We start from the raw sequence: 20,367 nt of genomic DNA on the forward strand, positions 1-20,367 counted from the left end.
CTCTACAGCCAGACTGCGTTGGGCGGTGTTGGAGGAGAGAACTTTATCCCCTAGTGTGGTCTGAATTAGGAGGATGGACTTAAGAATCTATGGGAAATAACTCCCAGCTACAACCCCCCGCCTGACGAGTTTAGGAAGTAAGCTGGAGTAAAATTATCTTTTGGACCAGCCAACTGAATTTCTTACTATCCTGGGATCTGATCCCAGGCTTTTTGCCATCCGAGTGCCTAATTGTGGTCCACCTATAATCCCACCTGGTATGGAATTACCCCAAGGCAACACACTATAGGGTCTATACTACGCATAACACAGAGAATATGGCTTTAGAACTAGTTCTCACCCTCACACTGCTCAGCTTCAAATCACAAACAAACGGGGATGTGGAAATCTACAAAAAAAATCTACAAAACTGATATATGATGAAAGATAATTATCAGTTACTTCCACTCCATTCAAGGGTAACAAGGGTGACATAAGATCACTGCCCATGGCCAATGAAGTGGTTTATAGATAAGATAGAGAGGGTTGTCACCATCCATCAGTGTCTTCCTTGAGGAGCCAAAAAAGCCAACATCAGTTCATCTGCCATTAGCAGTTCAAGGATTTAGCACGGGAGGAGGCCGGGGGCCCATCATATCAGCCAGACTGGATGTAAATGCCACCTGATTGGATGAGGGATGATGTAGAGTCAGATAACAAAACAAAGGGAGATTTCCGACCGCATCCCATATAGGATGGGATCAATACCTCTTTGGTAACAGGGATTGTCAAATTGAATTTTGGTTGTTAGAAATGATTACTAGTAGTCATACAAAATGTGTGGGTGGGTGAGGGGAAGGGTAAAATTGAGCATGGTGGAGAGCGGGAGTCACCCAGACCATGTGTGATTGACTGTGTCCAGGCTGAGGGAATCGATACTGCTGAGGGCAAGAGTTTGATATGCCTCACTGATAAGTCTCTGTCTTTTGGACCTTGGCATAATAGAGCATTGATAGTATTTCCAGCCAAATGCACACACGAACAGGAGCAGCACACAAAAGTAAATGGGAAGGCAGACACCCATGCAGACATACTCAGCCCAAACAGCCAGCCAAGCACAAACAGCACAGCAGACATTCTGCATGAACATTTAATCTTCCTCAGGTTCAGTATGTTTGAGGTTTTCGGGCTGAAATCCAGCAAGTCCAGGTAAAAAAAAAAAAGTCAATTGAAAAATGTCTTTTTTGCCCCATAATATCCATTATAGCACTTCCATTTCCCCTCTGTGTCTTTTCTGTAGCACAGAAGTACTTTAAATAGGACCGAGATAGAGTGTCTCTATGCTACTTTCTATTAATAACCTGGCAAGTGAGCAGTTATGTGATCACTGGTTTTACTAATTTGAAAGTTCTGTTGTTTAGCTAATTTAAAAGAGTAGCAAATTACATGTTTGAATATGTTGTGATGCTGCTATGTATTACCTGAGACAAACAGCTTTTTCATCTGAAGTGGTACTTGTGTTTAAACAAATTTAAACCACTTCACATTGGTAGTGGGTCCTGATTGCCTGTAAAACTGCCGCAATCAATATCTAAACCACATTGATAAACAGAATTCTATTCAACAGCATTCATTTATTTATTTAATCTTTGGCATTTTTAGTTTTCCTTATGGATTTGTTGATTTCCAGTATTCTGAAAAGTGAACCTACTGTAGCAAGCCAAATAAAAAACCACCAAACAACAATATCATCCAAACAAACCAAAACTAACCCAATCTGTATAACAGCTGTGGATAACAACCATCATGCAGCCAGTCATTTCCCCCCCAGCTGGGGTTCGTGAGAAGCACCATCACCCCGAACCGCTCAAGATGTTTTCATCAAGTTGGGCGAAAAACCTTCACTGTTTTGATAGTCCTCTTAACAGTATTCATGCGACTATGCTTTAAAGTGTGTGCTATTTCTTCTCAAATGTTTTTTTGTGTTTTTGCAGCACCTAACTGTTTTGCATGTGTAATAAAAGTATCAGTATTGATCAAATCCCAATGATATCCATGACTGATTGGTATAAATGATCAAAGTTGGAGTTATTTTACTCACCCAGTCTTGGCAAAGTTGGTCCAGTAGGTCATCACCACAGCACTGAGCATAACATCATTCTTTGAAAAGTTACAGGGGAAAAGGTCAGTAGGACCAATCATAGGAATTCCAAAAACATAGGGCACCTCGTCCCCGTGGGCAGCGTCAGACCAGGCGGGCTTCATCAGGCTCTGGCAGTGGTGGTAGAAGGCGTAGAAGTAGGTGGGTGAGCCATAGCGAGCATGGAGATCAGCCGTCACCACCGATGGCTCTACCCATTGGTGGTCGGTGAACAGAGCTACCAATGTCTTGCGCCTTGTCTCGGGATTGTCTCTGTCTGCCCAGTCTGTGTACATAAACTTGATGGTCTCCCTCAGCGTGTCTTTGCCCTCTGGGTACCCATACAGACTGTCCACAAAGTCTGACACGGAGAAATCAAAGTCATTCCCTGAGACGCCGTCCTCTGAATCGACCACATTCTCCACAAACCGCAGTCCTTCGCCCTGGTTAACCCCTAGCATGATGTCGTAGTTGAGGAACTCGCCCTGCTCCATCAGGATCTCTGGGTCATCTGGGATAACATCGCCATCAATTACAGGTCCAAAGGCCACGTGGTACCTTGCTGGTTGTATGTCCTGCTCCACCAGCTCCCTGGAGCTCTTCTTCCTCAGACAGTCCACCATGTCTAAGGTGTCCAGGACATTGCAGCCAACCTTCTCTGCAAGAAGACGGGTATACTTGACCGGCTGGTAGTTTACTGCCCAGCTGGAGAGGGCTGACCCGCTCTGAATGATGGCTCTGTGGAACAGACCTGCACAAGGACACAGCGAGAAGACAGGATGATGTTCTCTCTATCATTATATAACAGAGGATAACTCAGTTATGTGTTATACGACATGATAGTTGTTAATTTTTTTGCCGCCATGATCAAAAGGGGGCTGTCAGCTACACAGATGATAAGAATAACAAAAGCCAGACAGAAAAAGAGTCCTTGTTGCCGCATAGAACAATAATGGAATCATGGCTGTGATAATGAATGTGCAGATGGCCTGGTCCCACCGACAGCTCGCAGACAGAGGACGGAATCAGCTCTCTGTCTATCATTTTCCCTTCTTCGATCCATCTCTATACACTCATTCTGTAATAATCCCTATATGTTTGTCTGCAGCAGATGCCATTGTGGCTCTTTGGATTTTGTTGCCAACAGTGTATACATCGAAACTGGGAAGGAAGACCAAAAAACCATAAAATATATAAATTCCTATTCACGTCTGAAATGAAGAACAAGCCCAATTTAACTGTTTTTGACTAAATGAACCCTGTGCCTTGCTTCTGTTAATGCACTTTCCAAGGTATCTGAAATTGGATGAACCTCAAACACGGAAATTATACACAGAGGTTCTCCTATCTGCGGTTATAATACACATGCACACGCACGCGTGTACTCCGTATCAGTTATGCCTTGTGTTAGTGAAGTCTTTTTTTCTTTTCACCTGAAAGATCACTAAATTCTTTAGTTGTTTGTGGGTGGATTGCTTAAAAATAAAACTAGACTCCTACTCCCTACATTTGCAGTGGGAACGGCGCTGCACATTTTCATCCAGCAACAAAATGAAACCTGGTGGCACACAATAAAAGCAGGCGAAAGTGAGCAACAGACCAGTGTCTTGCTTGTGATATACAGAAATAGGCACATGTTGCACTAAGCCTCAACAGGCCACATGAATCTACATAGGTGTTTGTGTGTGGGTGGGTGAGCGGGCGTTTGGGGGTCGAGGAGGATCAGAAACCAAGGAGAACAAATCGACAAGTCTCATCGGGTGTTCTCGCCAACCAAATTACATTTCAGATGCAGTGCAGTATGAAGAAAATCTGAAATGACTTTTCAACAAAAGGAACAGATCCCAAATAACAATAATTTCCTCCAAAATAATTGAATTGCGTCCTCACTTGAGGAAAAAAAAAAAAGACCTCCAAAGAGAAGTTGCCATGACTTCTTCTTCTCACTCTTGGGCTGGCCTTCTTCACACTTCTGTCAATACGTAGCTCCGGCTGCACTGATAGCACCACTTAGCTGTCCATCTGATAGGAATTTCCAATTCACATCTTACAGAAGTCGAATGCAAAGATCCTACCAGTGGGCCACGCTGTGTTTATGGTTTGTGTCACCACACTAACAGAATCAAGAGATTCCTCTGAACTCATAATATTGAAAAACACAACGGATGAAACTCCCAGAATGGCTTTGCATAAAAAAGCACAATTCGATGATTCTCCATTAAACCCACAACGACCAGCAGAGAATCACACAGACAGACACTCTCGGTTTGTAATATTTCAGTGTCAGTGTGGGTGGCTGTGCTCAAGTCTTTGTGTTTATGAGGTAAACAGCTGAGTTAACTGCCAGATATATCACTTTGGTAGTCTTAATCAGAGGCGGCGGGGGGCTTATTTCTTCTTGGCGAAGATGAAGTGTTTATTTACAGAGCTATTTACATTTATTTGTTCGCAAGTACTAAGTAGAATTAATGTGTCTGGGTGAGTGAACTGTGAAATGCTTCTGTGTTGGGTGTGTTTACTAGTATAAGCCATAATTTTTGTATTTCAACAATAATTTTTGGGTTTGAGAGTGGTTGTTGATAGTGATGTTTTCAGTTCATGGCTGAGTATAAATTTTTGTTTTAGCCCGATTAGAATAAAATCAGAGTTTCTTTTCTGCGTTTTTGCATGATGTGCCTCGTTTAATGTGTATAAGACGATCAGCTCCTTGCAGCCTTGCCCTGACGCTGGCCCTTTGAGCTGTCCTGTGGTTGTGCATCTCTGCAGGACCATGGCCTGTGCCATGTCCCGGGGTGCAGAAGCAGATGTCGAGGTTTTCACCCACTTGAAAGCATTAGTGGAGCAGCCATAAGAGAAAAGATGGCCGCTCTAACACAGAGGGTGGGGGCTGGGGCAGGGGGCTTAATCCTGCCACCCGTTCCTTTTCTCCCTGCTCTTCCCTCCCTCTCTCTCCCCTTACCCTTTAGTGGTATTGCCTCTCTTCACATCTCAACTCAAATGGTGCTGTGCAAACACAGCCAGTCATGGTGCAGGGAAACTGTCCTGAATCCCAATGCCCCCAGCAATGGCACAGCCACTTTCTAAATGTCTTTGATCAGAAGTTGCTCTAGGAAAGTGTTTGCCAGGAGAGCAGTACCTGGGATGGCCAAGGCAATTTGACAGACATAAGTATATCAAATCCATTTATTGTAATTGAGGAGAGCAGCTCGAATGCAACCAAGGCTTGTTCCCGTGTTTGTCGGCACACCTAAACCTGCAGATGGCCAGCTGCTGAGGAGGCTGCAGCCAGGTTGACACTATTTGATTTATCTCAGTGCTTTGGTTGATGAAAGGGATGACGAGTGACCGAGGATTTAATATTGTTTGTTGAGAAACATATAAATCCAGCACCCATGAGCTGTCACCGGGCCAATAAATATGTATTAGAGCTGCATGTGATGAGCCCCACTGTGCAAAGAAGCTCACTGGGGAAGGTCAGAGAAAGAGTAAAGAAGAGAGCAGGCTCTATCACCCACTGAGGGAATCCACTAATTATCCATCCTGGGAGGTGTAGCTTGTGTGTGTGTGTGTCTCAGTGAGTGCACATGGATTTGTGTTGACTTTGATTGATAAGACGGACTAATGATGAATGGTGTGGCAAACGACAGGCATCATCATTATTAGGGTTAACCATTTGTGACATTGTTTTCTCTTCAGTATCTATTCTGACAACTGTGAAGTGAACATTTCCTCACTCAATATCCAGACAAATTAAAGAGGGAGACCATGATGCAATGTCATCAAGATGTGTGTCACATTCATATCCAGCATGTTTTACTTTGTAAAAGCAACAGATAGCCCTATCATTATCTGCCTTGTGTTTAACATGTGCGAACCCGACACCAAAACTGTGAGCAAATCCATCAAAGCATAGCGTTTTTGGCAGATTGAGGTCATGCAGAATTATGACTGGAGCTCCGAGGTAATCACTCATTGGGCCCCCGCTAAAGTGCTGTTGCGTTGCTCTGCAGCCGTCTCTGAGCCGCTGTGTGCCAATCTCGACTGTGTTGCCCCCTCACTAGACACCTGTTAAATGGGCACATGGTTCAGGCCCTGGATTCTGAATTGGCGGAGTGTCCTGCAGAGATAATTTACCGTTGATGGTGAGGGGAGGGGCGGGACCTTGACCTTGGTAGTTTGATGGCCACTGCATAAGTTAAAGAGCCGTTCACATACCCATCCACAGGCTCAAACAAACAGTGGCAAATTTATGCCACGTTTTGACAGCTGCAAAATGGATGAAATCCTGATATTTATAACTCAATGCTGCATAACTGCAGAGTGATGACTCTGCTTGGGATCACCTTTTATGGATTACGCGACATATATGGGCACGTGTCAGTTTTGAGTCCATGTTAATGAACAAAGATGTTCTCTTGGTGGTGATCCCAGCAAGTGCCATGAAAATCTGTCCTTTGAAATCTGGAGCAGCTGACCAAAGTCACTGAAGGATCAAGCAGTGAGTTTTAGCAGTCTGTCCCTCAGATAAATGTGGCTAAAATCTATTCCTGCAAACCCTCTACAACCTTAACAATGCAACCCAGATGAAAAAAAAAAAAAAAAAAAAATCTTTTTATTAAAACAACGTTAATGACACATCCTATCATATGTCCTTGAAAGTTTGGATTGGCTGAGTCCTATTCTGTAGGTTGTTAATTCGTTTTCTTAACAATATTCCACATGACTTTAAGAGCTAATGGGGTGAAAATATGTAAAGCAGCAGAAGCTTATCTAAATTCTTCTCATATGCATAAAAGCCATCGCAAGAGAGGAGTAACGTGGCCACAGGGACATATCTTTTTCTGTCTCCTGCTACAACTCCTGCTAGATCTTGTACTTGTGTCTTTCCCGCCTTCAATCTTTCCTCTGCCCTGTTTTTCTGTCTGTCTGTCTGTATCACACTCTCCCTGTCTCCTTTTCTAAAGGACCATGGCGAGTCCCTCCCTGCTGATTATTAGACATAAGCCTGCATTCAGCAGAGCCTGAATCCTTTGAGCTATCTTACCTCCACCATCTCTTCACTGTAAGCAAATCTCCACAGACCGCTGGACAAACCCCCCCCCCCCCGTCCTTGCAAACATTTCTCTTCCACTACAGTCAAACTAGGCTACAGCTCAGTTGGACACACTCAATAAATGTTGCGCTGCCTCTCGTGCTGCATCTCAGTAGGACTCTTATTTTCTTTCTCTCTCTTGGTGCTGCTTTTTCTCACCACTCATCTACTTGTGAGGATTCACTGTGTTACTGTTTTAGCAAATATATAAGGAGAGGTTCATTCCCATCTGAAATATTTAAAGCAAGCCAAAAAGATAATTGCTTCTAACATTTGCCTAATTGTGCATTCTTGGCCACTTGCAGTCACATAACACTGGGTTAAAGCAGCCGTCTCCATGGCTACAGCCTGCAGTACCACAGGCTGCATCCACTTAAACACAAGTGCCTCTGGTCTGATCATACATTAGTCCATGGATAATTTCACATTGGTCTGGCAGCCCTGAAACAACACCTACATTGTTTTTCTGTTCCATTAAAATTTTTGCCCAACATTGAACTTGTCATCTTCAGATCACTGACAGAAACAGGAAGATGGTAAGGTGCAGATATTTCAGGCTCATGCAGTCATTAAATACACTTCCTGGTTTCCCTCAGGCTACTGGGAAGTACTGTAAGTAAAGGCACAAAAGCACTGAGGCAATACGTGTGCGTGTGTGCGTTCAAATCTGAATAAAGTTGTGTGCAATGGTTGTTTGCTTAAACATTAAAAATTAAACATGACATGGAACAGCACTAATGATTGTTTGCATGCAGGACTTATTGTCTTGCTCTGTCATGGCTCCAACTGTTATTATTACCTGGCTTCATGTATTTCCTCAGAACCAGCTTTACTCTGGACTCAATTTCAAAACAGATCATCCAACAGGACAGCTGCCAAAGAACAGGCTTCTTTCTCCCCAAAACCAACTGCTTTGTTTTGCATGAATCAGAATGGAGAAATGCATCTTTTCCTGATTTCTACAAACCTTTAGTCAGTCTTACATCCCAGGAGGTGTTGTAGCCATATTTAAGTGAAGAGCAGTGGACTTTGAAACAGAATGACTGTCTTCCTCATGAGTCTTTATGTCCATAAAGAGACAGGATCTGAAGGGCCAGTGGTTTCATCTATCAGTGTGAGACATGCTTCATACCAGTCCCATATAACATTGTTTGAAGCTTTTGCTCTTCTGTTCCAGCCTCTGCAGAGACTGTTTGTTTGCATGCTGTGGCTTAGGCCAGATAAAGGGTTTGATCCATGAGGGTGGATGGAGGGAAGCAGAACAGATGAGACACAGGAGAGATGGGAAGAGAGGAGGAGAGACAAGAGGAAGGTAGAGGGAAGATGAAGCTACGAGTGAAGCAAAGGACAGGAAATCAGAAATAGCAGGAGGCAAAAGCGGAGGAGGTGAGCAGAGGATAAAAATGACCCCATTGACAGGCTATACCCAGGTTCCAGGATCAATGTGCATCTGAGCCCGGCGAGTGTGATATCTCCTACTAATCACGACGTGACAGCCACTGGTCAATACCACACACTCGAGGGCTCATCATCACACACACCCTGGCTTGCTTCCGTCTGCACGCACAGAACAGCAGGGCCACCGCTCCTCTTTCAAATCACCAATTTGGCTGCTAATCATAGGCATGCACACCACATATGAGTCAAAATGCATTCCGCAATTTTGCTTCAGCCCAGGTTTGGGCATGGCCTGGGTTTACTGCACCATCCAGATTAGCGAGTGTCATCATTTGTAGGAAAGCAGATTAAACTAAAATAAAAAAAACTACTTCACTGTGATTAGCTTAAGTTTTTGCTGCTTCTGTGTTGTATTGTCTAATACCACAAATTGGATTTAGTGCTCCGAACTGTATAACACTGCTATTTCTGTGAAAGTTTGAAAATCCAATGAGATCAAGTTATGGTGCCCACAAATGGTTTCACAAGCGATACAGTGATAGGCACGCACCCACACACTAAGAACCCTCTTATGACACTTAAGTGAAGGTTAGAGCAGCTTTTAAGTGCTTTGCCATTGCCAGAAATGTGTTAATACGTGTTTGATAGATGAAAGAATCAAAGAGTAGAGTCTTTTTGTGTAGCTGACACTTTGTGACTGAGGAAACTTTGCTCTAAGTTCTCTGAAAATTCTATAAGAAAAATTCAAATCTTGCCATATCTCTGCTCATGTGAGTATTGAATTCACGATACTCTCCTAATTACAAAAACTGAATGGCTCATTTCAGACTGATGAATACAAAGGAGGTGCGTGTCATGAGATTTGATCATTTACCCAATCAACACCCCTAAAATAACCCATCACCATTTAATGGAGTCAGAACTCATATTAGAGGATTCAAAACAATTAGCAAATGTTATTAGTGCATCCGTCTTTGATGTGTCATTGGAGCAGTGCTGTGCTGTGACAGAAATGGGTCAGACTTCTATAAGTAAAATGATAAAAACCATCTTTATAAACCACAGCTGTCAATGACTAAAATGGTCAACAGGACGACAGTCACTGAGATATTAGACCAGAGAATATTACAGCTTACAGTAGGTCCTGGATCCTGGAAAGGGATCTTCATGAAGACACTGAGGCGAGAGAGAGGGAATATCCCTTACAAATACTGAAATGTATAAGCTGCTCTGATAAAATATGACTGTAAAAATACTCAAACTTGAAAAATGTCTGAGTAAAGTTGTGGTAATGATTATGATAATGGAGTGAACAGAATATTTGTGTAGCATATTTAACTGCAAATTCTTTCACATGCACAAGTATGTTTTTTTTTTTCTTCTACCACCTGGGAATTTTGTTTGTACCAAAGAGCAAATTGTGAATATGTGAAAACTGATGAGAGACAAAATTGTTGTAAGTTCCGTCATTTTTCTCAAGAATGACTTGAATGTACAATTACATCTTGCATGAGGCCAACTGTTACCAAAAAAAGTTCTTGTCTGGGGAAAGTTTTAACAAAGGAAGGAAAAATCACTGAAAAATACTCTGCTATTGTTGATGTTACATCACTTTTTCTGCACTTGCAAATTATTCAACCGTTCCCTGTATTTTTTGGGACATTATTTGTGCATTTCCTTTACTACACATGCATGCATGTGCACGTACTGAATTGATGTCTGTCTTTCTCTCCCCCTGCAGCCTCCCAAAAAACCAAGAGAAACAGAGAGCCTGCACGGTGAATTTTTCCATTTTCACTCATGCATGTGTCACTAATGCTGCAGCCTCTGAAAAGCGGAGAAGGCTATCTCTGTGTCCTTCTACTTCTAGCGCTCTCTGTGCTCTGGCTTTCAAGGCGGATTTCACCCGACTCACTCCGCACTGCTGCAGTGCCTAGATTGGCCTGATAGCTGTATATGCACAACAACAACACACACACACACTGTCAGGGAGCCTTGACTAGGCGTCGACATGGAAAGGGGAAGAATAATGAGTTATTACAGGGTTATCTGTGTGTATCTCCATGTCATGACTGTGTAAGCAGCTCTGCTAATCTCATTAGATGAGACAAGTTGTTAAAGATGTTTTCTGATTTCCTCTCTCTTCTCCTACTGTGTCCACAAATAGATTTCAGTTCATTGTGCTGAGAAGAAATGATTACTGCTTTTAGCACCCACAGAAAGGGGTGGGAGAGGTTTGCAAGTGTAATCTGTGTAGTAACACTGAAAAACATCTGACTCTTGTTATTTCTAAATATATGCACCATGTTTTACACCCCATCTGTACTGTAAAAGGGACACAAAGCAGTGAGCAGTGACAGCTGGAGACAAAGAGTGCACTGGCTCCCAAATGTAAAGCTCCACAAGTACAAATCAAATGTAAAACACATCTAGCATGGGAGGGTCAAAGATATAAGTCACACACAAATATGACAATTCAACCATGAAATGTGGAAGGATGGGAAGCTTCTATTCTTGGCGACATCTTGCCTCTGACAGCCAGATGGGATAGCTGAAACTCATTTTTGGGCCAAAGAAAGCCATGGATAGGGCGCAGTTGCGTTTGTGACAGACAAATTATCACAAGGGGTGTACACCCCCTTAGGGGAATCAGAGGGATTCAGAGCAAAGACGGAAAGAAAGAGTGACAGAGGGAGGGAGAGGGAAAGAGAGGGAGATGGAGAAACCTCAGTCTAAGAGCCTAAGTCTTGCAGAAACAAATTAGCTGTGAGCTGTAGGGGTATGGGAGGTGAAACTGAGATGGATACGCACATCCCGGTTAAAAGCAGGAGGTGGGTGGAAGCTTACTGCTTACCCTAGCCCTTTTCACAGCCTTTCAGTATAGTAGATGACTGGCTTACAAGCCTTTGAGTCTGGTTCAGAATAGGATACGTGCGTGATTACATCTGATTGTAGCTCACGCACAAAAAAAACAATGTGCATGGCGTTCATGCACACACACGCACACACACACACACATAACATAAACATGATGGCTTGGCTGCACATGTACATCTCTCTAAATATCTACTGTTTCTCCTGGGAAGTCAAATCCTACTCCAGCTTACACAGAAAATGCCTACAGGCAGCGTGCAATGTTATATACAACACACCTACATAAATGATACAAGCATGTACAAACACACGCACTCACAAACACACACTCATAATTCAGGAAGCTCATTAAGCACCTCACACAGAGCACCTAGTAGGCAGCAAACTGTTTTTTTTTTTTTTTTTTGGACCAAGAACATCAACAACTCTTTTAATCTAAACCACCATTAATGAACCAGAACCAGCGAAGTTGTTAAAAAAGAAAAAAGAAAAAAACACTCCCCTTGATGTGCTGTAATTTCTCTGCCCCACTTGAAATTATAGTGCTCTTCTATTAGAAAAACTCCCCCTATTACTGATCCCTCTTAGGGTCAGTGGTCACACCGGTAACAGCAGCATCCAAGGTGATTAACTACTGTACCAGGCATAAATGTGCCCAGCTGGGTGCGGGCTCCAACAAGGTAAACATATTCTTCTAGCTGTGCCTCTATCACTGTGTGTTCCTCTCTCACAGCGTCTGACACCACAATTCTCTGCTCTGCCCATTGTGCCAGTAGCCCTGCAGCCAGGAGCCACACAAGCTTGGTCTAATTCAAGGCGGCACACCATGCAAACAACAGACAAAAATAGGATGGATATGTAGCACCCTTGCCTCGCCCCTCATTCTTGCGCTCACATTAAAGATTGAGAGCGAAACTCAGGTCTGGGATGGGACAGGGCTATGATCATGATCCCAGGACCCGAATGTGGAATTACCCGTTCAGAAGCAGGATGCTGCCTTTTGTGTATTAATTTGACATTTTTGTGTCTTTGTGCTTGTGGAGAGAAAGCAGCACTGTCACTACGGCCCATCCCTGGAGAGCACTATGCCTGCCTCCCGCTGCATCATGCTTCATACTGTAAACTCCCATTGAGTCAATTACTGTGGCAGACTCTTGAGCCACCATGGCCACTTACTGTAAGTGGACGTTGAGAAAATTGGGTTATGACATGTCCTGCCTTAAAAAAAAGCTTGGAATGGTTCCATCCGCGGTAAAGGCTCTGCGAATATCTACTCGAACAAATCAAGTCAACTGGTAATCCCAACAATTAAGAGCTATTTGTGCAGCCTATCTGAACTCAGCATTTGGCCACTGTGCATCGATCTGCTGCAAAATGAATCTAAATCAATCCATTCAAATGTTTTTATTGTGATTAGGAAATACACACAGTTGCTGAGATGTTGACTTTTGCAACAGAGATTAAAAATGTGGTGACCGAAGGGTTCATCAATCTGAAGAACTTCATTTCTGCCTCCTCTGAACAAAAAGGTGCTGACTACAGATTTATCTGCTCCACAAAGTATAAAATATATCTTAGCAAGACAAACAGACAGACATATGGATGAACTAAGATGCTAACATCTATTCTCATTGTGTCAGAGGCAGGAGGAAAAGAAATGGGAGGTCATGGGAGGATAAAAGAAAAAGGAAAAGAAAAGAAAAGAAAGAAGTAAATAAATAAATAAAAAGCTCCTCAGTGGGTGCTATTGTCCCTGGTGAGTATTCAATGCAAGCAAAGGCTCTCTGCATAGGAAGATTGCTAACTGTGACTTTGCAATCCTTGCTAGGAAGACACAGGAATCTCAATACACTTGGTCGCCCGTGCAGCTGTTTCATTTCCAATGTATGGCATTCCTCCATTCCAAAGTTCAATGCAACAGCTCTGAAATTATTTCAGCTAAATTCAATTTCCAACACTGAGCTTTTTCTGTCTGGGATCAAAAAATAATTCACGTTCCTCACTGAAGTTGAAGACAAGTTTTTCCTTTTCTGATGCACATTTGTCAGACAAATATTCAACAACAATTGGATTTTTACTGACCTTAAGAGAACAGGACATTTTTAAATTATTCTGTTTGGCTTTCAACATTTTGGCAGTTGTAGTTTTGCCAGTGTTTTGGATGGGAATTTAAACCCAAACAATAGATAAGAAGATTCAATGGCAGAACAGTTTGCTCAAAGCATTTTCATTTAACTGTATTTTGTGCAGCTCTGCCACCCTTCTATAGGGTCACATTGGCTTACGATGCTTTGCAACTGTGAGTAAATTCAACCCTGTGTATTAGATTTGGGCCCTGAGATGAAATCTAATTTTTGTGAGCTCAGTGAGAGAGATTGGCTGCTGATACACATCCACACATCCAAGGCCACATCTGGCAGGCCCTATCAAATATACATGAACCTAAGGAGATGATATGGCTACACTCCCATTATTTCCTCAAATCCACAACAGATTTTTGTTCCTTTTAAGGCGTTTGATACTGACACTGACATTTACTTTGATATTTACTCACTTTGCACGGATAAACATGACATGACATCCATCTTTCGCAGTAGTGTTTGCCAACGCCTTGGTTACTGTCCAATCTCATGAGGATACAATTTAAGAACTGAATATTGTAATGAAGGCAATAAAGCATGGCGATGACTTGGCTGATATTTAGATGTGACAGTTAATTCCAGTCATCGGCGTAGCAGGCTGATAACAGATTGATAGTGTCACAAACTGTAATGGACAACTAATTAATATCTATTACAGAGTCTACATTTGGAACACTAATGCATCATATTGAGTTTCTTATGAAACAAACAAACAACAAAAAAGTCACAGAGTGACAGAAAACATCTCAATGTCTGGCTCAGTGTCAAACTCATTTCAGAACGACCGACCTAATAACAACAACAACTATATACATTCCCCTTTTCACAGTGTTACTCCAGCCAGTTTTCAATTTTGGCAGGACAGAATGCAATGTATTTTTTACCTCCGGTCCTCCCTGTCAAGCTCTGAAAAGGCCAAATGGGTAGTAGTGGACAGTGTCTTCTCCACCTCAATACCCCAAATTGTGTTGGCTGCTTACAGTGCTGGTGCAGGGAGTAAAACGAAGAGTGACAGACCGAGGTTCTGGCACAAGGGCAGAGAGCTGTGAGCTGAGCTATGGTGAGGAACGATGCGTCCCCACCCTGGCAGCCTCATTCACTATTTATTTGTGTGTGTTTCTGTTTGTGTTTGTGTGTGTGTGTGTGTGTGTGTGTGTGCATATGACCGTGCCCGCTGTCGTCATTCTATTTGCTTATGTTGTGCGGGTCCGTGTGTGTGTATACACTCCTCCGTTCTGGTGAACTTTTCGTGCTGCCTGTGTGACTGCCTCGCTGAAGTAAGAAAGGCATTCGATAGCTGCCTTTCCGCCTCAGCGGTCACTCTTCAGATTATCAGTCTTTTACATTCAAACCAAGCAGTAGGCAGAGGAGGAAAGGACATAGAAAAAGAGAAGAAATAATATTATGGCTATGAGAGAGAGTGGACGCAGTTTACTTCCTCATGTTTTGTACTTTTTTTTTCCATGGTAACAAGCTTTCCACTGCAATCTGTCCATTCTTATATCTTCCCCTATATTCTCTTCTGTGTTTTGTGTCTCTTGCTGCCAGTGCCAGTAGGCACACAGCTGTAACCACATGGCATACCCTGCAGTGGGAGAGTATGTGGTCCTACATGTACACACTGGCCCTGTGCGCGTGTGTATTTGTGTGTGCGGTGCTGAGATGAGGTGAGTGGGGTTTACCCAGGCCAAACTTTAATGACACTCATACCCTTGGGTCTGGACCTGCTAGAGCTCTGTGTGTGAATGTGTGTGTGCTGTAAGTTTATTTCTCCTGTACCATGTTAGGCTGCAATGAATGTGCCTGTCTATCAGTTTGGCTGCATATTGGCACGCTCTCCTTTCTCAATGTCAAGCCAGCACATCTTCAGCAGCAACTACCGTCACAACACTTGACACATATCTCACCCACAGACATTCTTTTCCAGCGCACATTCAGAGTGGCATTGGTAAGCCTATTGTCATTACTATAGAATGTGTCATTGTCAGCTTCCATCATCACATAAAGAGATGCCACACAGGTCTGAGTCACCCAGATTAGAAATTTGAACTTGAGCTCTTGCCATGGCCATCAAATGGGATTTGAACTATCACAATTACAGCCTTCTCCCCATATTGGTATATATAAATATACAGAGCATATGGGGTAGGTGGTACTGACATTGGGTCTGTACAATTACCTCCATTCATAGGAGACCGTTTGACATGAGGCAGAAGGAAAGGTGTAAGTAATAAAATTAATGATGGCTGAATCCACTTAGCTGCTTCTGTTTCAGAGTCCTGATATTGAGCCTGCTGGATCACTGTCACACTGTCATGGCTTACTGTGACACTTGAATAGAACAGAACATTGTTAATGGCATTAGTAACACCTCTACTTTTCCTGCTGTGTCAGTCAAAATGGCTGCCGTATTGTGGTGTTCTAATTCTCATATATCCAAAATCTAGAAATAAGATGTTTGCACAATTGCTCTCAGTTTTAATGTATGCATGGGTCTCTGCCAAATGAAATAATGTAGTAAGAACCCCCCAGTGTCTTTTGTACAGAAAACGTAATTCTGTGGATGACAGCATATTTCATCAGTGTCAGTCCCACAGGCTCTGCGTTGTCGCTGCCATCACCTCCACTGTGGTCAGGGAATAAAATACTCTATGTCAGGACGGACTATCAGCATCAGACATAAGAGATAACTTTTTAAAGTTGCTGAACTCTTCCTTTCTAGCTGCTCGGTTTCAACCACATCACACTTCACTTTTCACAGACAGAGGAGTAGCCCATAAAGCGATATAGATTAAATAAACAAATGAACAGTCCCAACTTCAAATGTTAAAACAAGGTTGTATATATGGAAAAATATGAATAAAATTCCCTATCACAGTATGCAGATTTATACAGTCATATTCATATTACAGTGGTGTGATGGAGTATGTGGACAGACCAAACAGACACACCATTTAGAACTGAAATAGCCCAACATAAACATCTATAATATATCAAATTAAATACCTGACACATCAAGGTACTTTTCCAAATGGACACAAAATTTATATGACAAATCCAATTTGACAGAAAGTGTTCATGCTTATTGATTTGCAACATTGGCTCTCTGACAGTTCATATGTCACTATGTTATTATATAATCATTATAGTCACCATCCTTAATTGAAAAGATGGAAGATGTATAAATGTGTCCACTCTATTTTATTTGGATTGCTTCAAGAGCTGTTTTGCACAAGGGGGCACTGTCTTGTTATCATTGTTGTTTCATATTTGACCAACACGGTATTGTTATTCACAGGTGAGAACATTTCATATTAAGTGAGCAGCATTCCTGAGTCCACAGTTGCTGTTATTTACCATAAATAGCTTGGAGGAGCATATCAGTTCCACCACACATTGATTTCTGTCAGCTGCCCCCCCCCCCTTCCCTTCCCTTCCTCCATGTCGCTGTGCACTTTGTTTGCCTGCGTTTCTGAATAGAGAATGTTTGCAACTGTCCTGTGAATTTAGTGAAGTAACATGTTTTCCTGTTTGAATTTTAATCAAACATGGGCAACTCTTTTTCAGCCAGGGATGTATTTTGGCTTTGATGGGGGTGCAGTGTTTTGGGCTCTGATCTGTGGCTGTTCCAGTGAACACCATCAGATATTCACAGTGGCATCTCTGATGTCGCAGCTTTCCCTCATCCTTGCCAGCTTCATCAGTTTTGACACAGAGAACAGACTTTTGCTGTTGGGTTCTTGACAAATTGCAGCAGCACAATTGACAATGTTTGAATAATTTTACATGTAATGCTTGGGGGAAATTTCACAAAACAAACAACAACAGCAAAATAAAACAAAACAAAACAAAACAACTGCTCCAAACTAACCCATTCTCTCTACAGGGTTTGAAGCAAAAGGCATCATCCATGTTTCCCTTTGGGATTTTGTAATCTTGTTTCATTCTGTATCTCAAGTGAAGAGCGTGTTTCGTTATCACACAGGCAGGTGGCTGTCTCCAAGGAGAACTCGGGTACATACACTCTTTTCACTTTACTTTCCCAGTAGGTCACAGTCAGAGGTCAAGGTGGGAAGGATAGGTAGTTGATCCACAGAGGGACGGTTTATTCTACCCGGCTCTTTAATGGAGACCGGAGGGAGAGGAAGAGCGAGGAACAGTCGAAACCAATGTGGATGCAGCACAGTGTCGCTGTCTTTCTTTGAGTCTCCCTCCTCTCTCTTAATGAGCATTCTATTAGCAGCTAGGGGACGGGTTTAAGCAGTTAGGCATACGGAGAAGGCTGGCTAACAATGCAAGTGGTTTGCTAAACAGCTGTTCTTTCTCTCTGTTGCCACCTCCCATTCCCAGCTAATGAAGCCCTCACCGATGAGCGGGAGTCCCGGGACTTGCTGCAGAAACGCATCAGATACCCAGGCAGGGAATCTCAATCACTCACAGGCCTCATAAAAAAGTCTGTGTGAATATGGGCTTCACCAATAGGACAAGCAGGGCTCCAATTAGATAGTGGCTCTCAGGGAAACCCTAAGAATAGCACGTTGGGCAAGCACAGACATTTTTATGAGCACTCTGTGCTGCTCTGTGTTTGGAAAGTAAACACTCCTGAGCATAGTTTTTTTTTTTCTGACTGGAAAACAGCAGAAGCCATGCTGTCTTTCATTATGAATAAAGCAGATCGTTATGGCGACTTTTGTGAAATGTTGCATCAGTACATTTCATTATCTTCTACAGTGTTATTAATGCTCACAGTGGGCATCGATCAAGATTAGTTGTGTGTCATATGGGTTTGTCAACATCTAAAACACTGAGGAGGATGCATGTTCTCCGAAGAGGATTCAGTTAAATGAGGAGACATTTTCAGAAGTGATGCCTATTTTTCATTTTATAACAACATGATGCAACATATGGGTAGACTGGGTTTGAGTCCTGGTCCTGGGGCCTTTCTGGTGGTGTGGCATGGCCTCCCTGTGTTTGTTTGTGTTACCTTTGGGTGTTCCAGCCTTCTTGCATCCGTGTCAGACCCCCTCCCCAAATGGATGGAACAGCATTTGTAGATTCAGTGAATGTTGACTATCTTTACTATTTGAGACCCAGTTTACCTGCTCATCATACGTTATTCCCTGTATTCCGAGTTCTGCCCTTTCCTCGTTGAGCTGTCGACCCTGGAGTTTGCTTTAAATGAAGGGCTGGTCTGAACGTGGGTCTGCGTCACAGCTCAGGTGGGAGGAAAGTTTCCACTTATATTCTGCAGCAATTAGCCAGGTGTGCCTAGGTGCGAAAATAGGCTACAGTTTTGAGCACTCTGCAATTTCTTTTTCTGTGTCAGATACTAAATTGTTCATCATGAGCAGCTTTGAAGAAAAATGCATTTGTTACCTTGTGGGTAACGTAGGTGTCGCGCTGGGAGTTTTGTTTTACTCATTACTCTAACTTATGCTTCATCTTACAGACAGACAGTTGAACAGATCGAAGGATTCAGATCTGCCCCATTTGTGTGCCTCGTCAGAATACACTTTTTTCAGCTCTTTGCAATAAAAGCCTTCCAGCTGTTAAGAAAGCGTAATCAATTCCCTCACTAAAAAACAGTTTTGTTGTTGCTTGATTTCAGTATCAGTCGCATCAGCTCATTTTGCTTTAAAACAGTGAGACTCTTGTGTGTTGACCCATTTGTTGTCTGTAATTATACCCTCCATAAAAATTGTAGTGATGGTATAAGCTTTTGTTTGCTTGTTCCTTGTCTACTAGTGAAATTATTCTCAACTAAATTAAAGCTACAATATTTTCTTCTAAGGTTATATAGTTTCATGATTATTATTAAAAAATCATATCATTATTATGTTAAGGATTTGTAAAATAAAGGCATAACATTAACAAGAAAAGACAGTTTTAAAGCCTCTCCATGCTCAAATAAATGTAATTGTGGGGCTGATATAATGAACGTTTTCTTTCCACATTTATCTCAATGGAACAGGCTTATAGAGTAGACACACATCTTATGTTTAGCTCCTTTAGGTCACAACCAAGCCAATATTCAAAAAATCAAAATACAAGAACATGACATCCGTGTCCCCTGTAGCTACAGTTGTGGTGATCGTGCAGTTCCCACAGTCAGACATGTTTAAGTCCCACACATCAAGGCTTTGAGGTGCCCCAGGAGGGCCTTTTCTGTGAAGTGGCTGCACCAAGTGTTGTATCTCTAAGGTCAGCCACTCTGGACTGATATATTTAACTATTGTATTATTAATATTTTAATGGCTTTACAAGCTTGGGATTTTTGAGGAATTTCGCTGCAAACAGATAACAGTAGAATTGTCTATCTGACAAAGAAAGCCAGTGCATAAATTGTCCAAAAGAAAACACTGACATTTGCATATGTATTATTTTTTCCTATTTAAATTCTAACACCTTTCTATGTCAGACAGTTTCTCACACCGCCTTTGAGTTTTCTCGTCTGGAGTAAGGTGTGAATGATTCACTGTCACATGCGCAAGCTAGTTTGTTAAAAGCATGCAAAAGTCTTAGATCTGTGATAATAACATTCAGATGCTTGTTTCCATTCAGGTCAAAGTTACACTGTAGTTGTGTCAATTAGTCTGCAGCAACAAAGTTTCCTTTCAGCGCACACATTAGCTGAATATGAACTTTGAATGTCGACATACGACATAAGGAAGACAACTGTCTCCAAGTGGTGAAATAGCACATTGGCAACATTGTTCTCTCACAGCCGATTTGGTGAGTCAGTC

At 42.4% G+C, this 20,367-nt stretch overlaps 1 protein-coding gene across 6 annotated transcripts in view; it reads right to left on the reverse strand.

Annotated features, from left to right (window-relative positions):
• nlgn3a (neuroligin 3a) overlaps nt 1-20,367 on the reverse strand; it is an 89,269-nt gene that overhangs the window by 8,323 nt on the left and 60,579 nt on the right. For 3 of the 6 annotated variants that reach the window (XM_029512172.1, XM_029512170.1, XM_029512171.1), the window contains 2 exons: nt 14,869-14,880; nt 2,081-2,870 (listed from right to left, as the gene is read on the reverse strand). In XM_029512172.1, coding sequence (XP_029368032.1) covers nt 2,081-2,870; nt 14,869-14,880 — 802 coding nt within the window. The remainder of the gene's footprint in view (nt 1-2,080; nt 2,871-14,868; nt 14,881-20,367) is intronic. The other 3 variants (XM_029512167.1, XM_029512168.1, XM_029512166.1) reach the window with 1 other exon arrangement.

Source organism: Echeneis naucrates, chromosome 10, assembly GCF_900963305.1.
Source record: "Echeneis naucrates chromosome 10, fEcheNa1.1, whole genome shotgun sequence".
NCBI lineage: Eukaryota > Metazoa > Chordata > Actinopteri > Carangiformes > Echeneidae > Echeneis > Echeneis naucrates.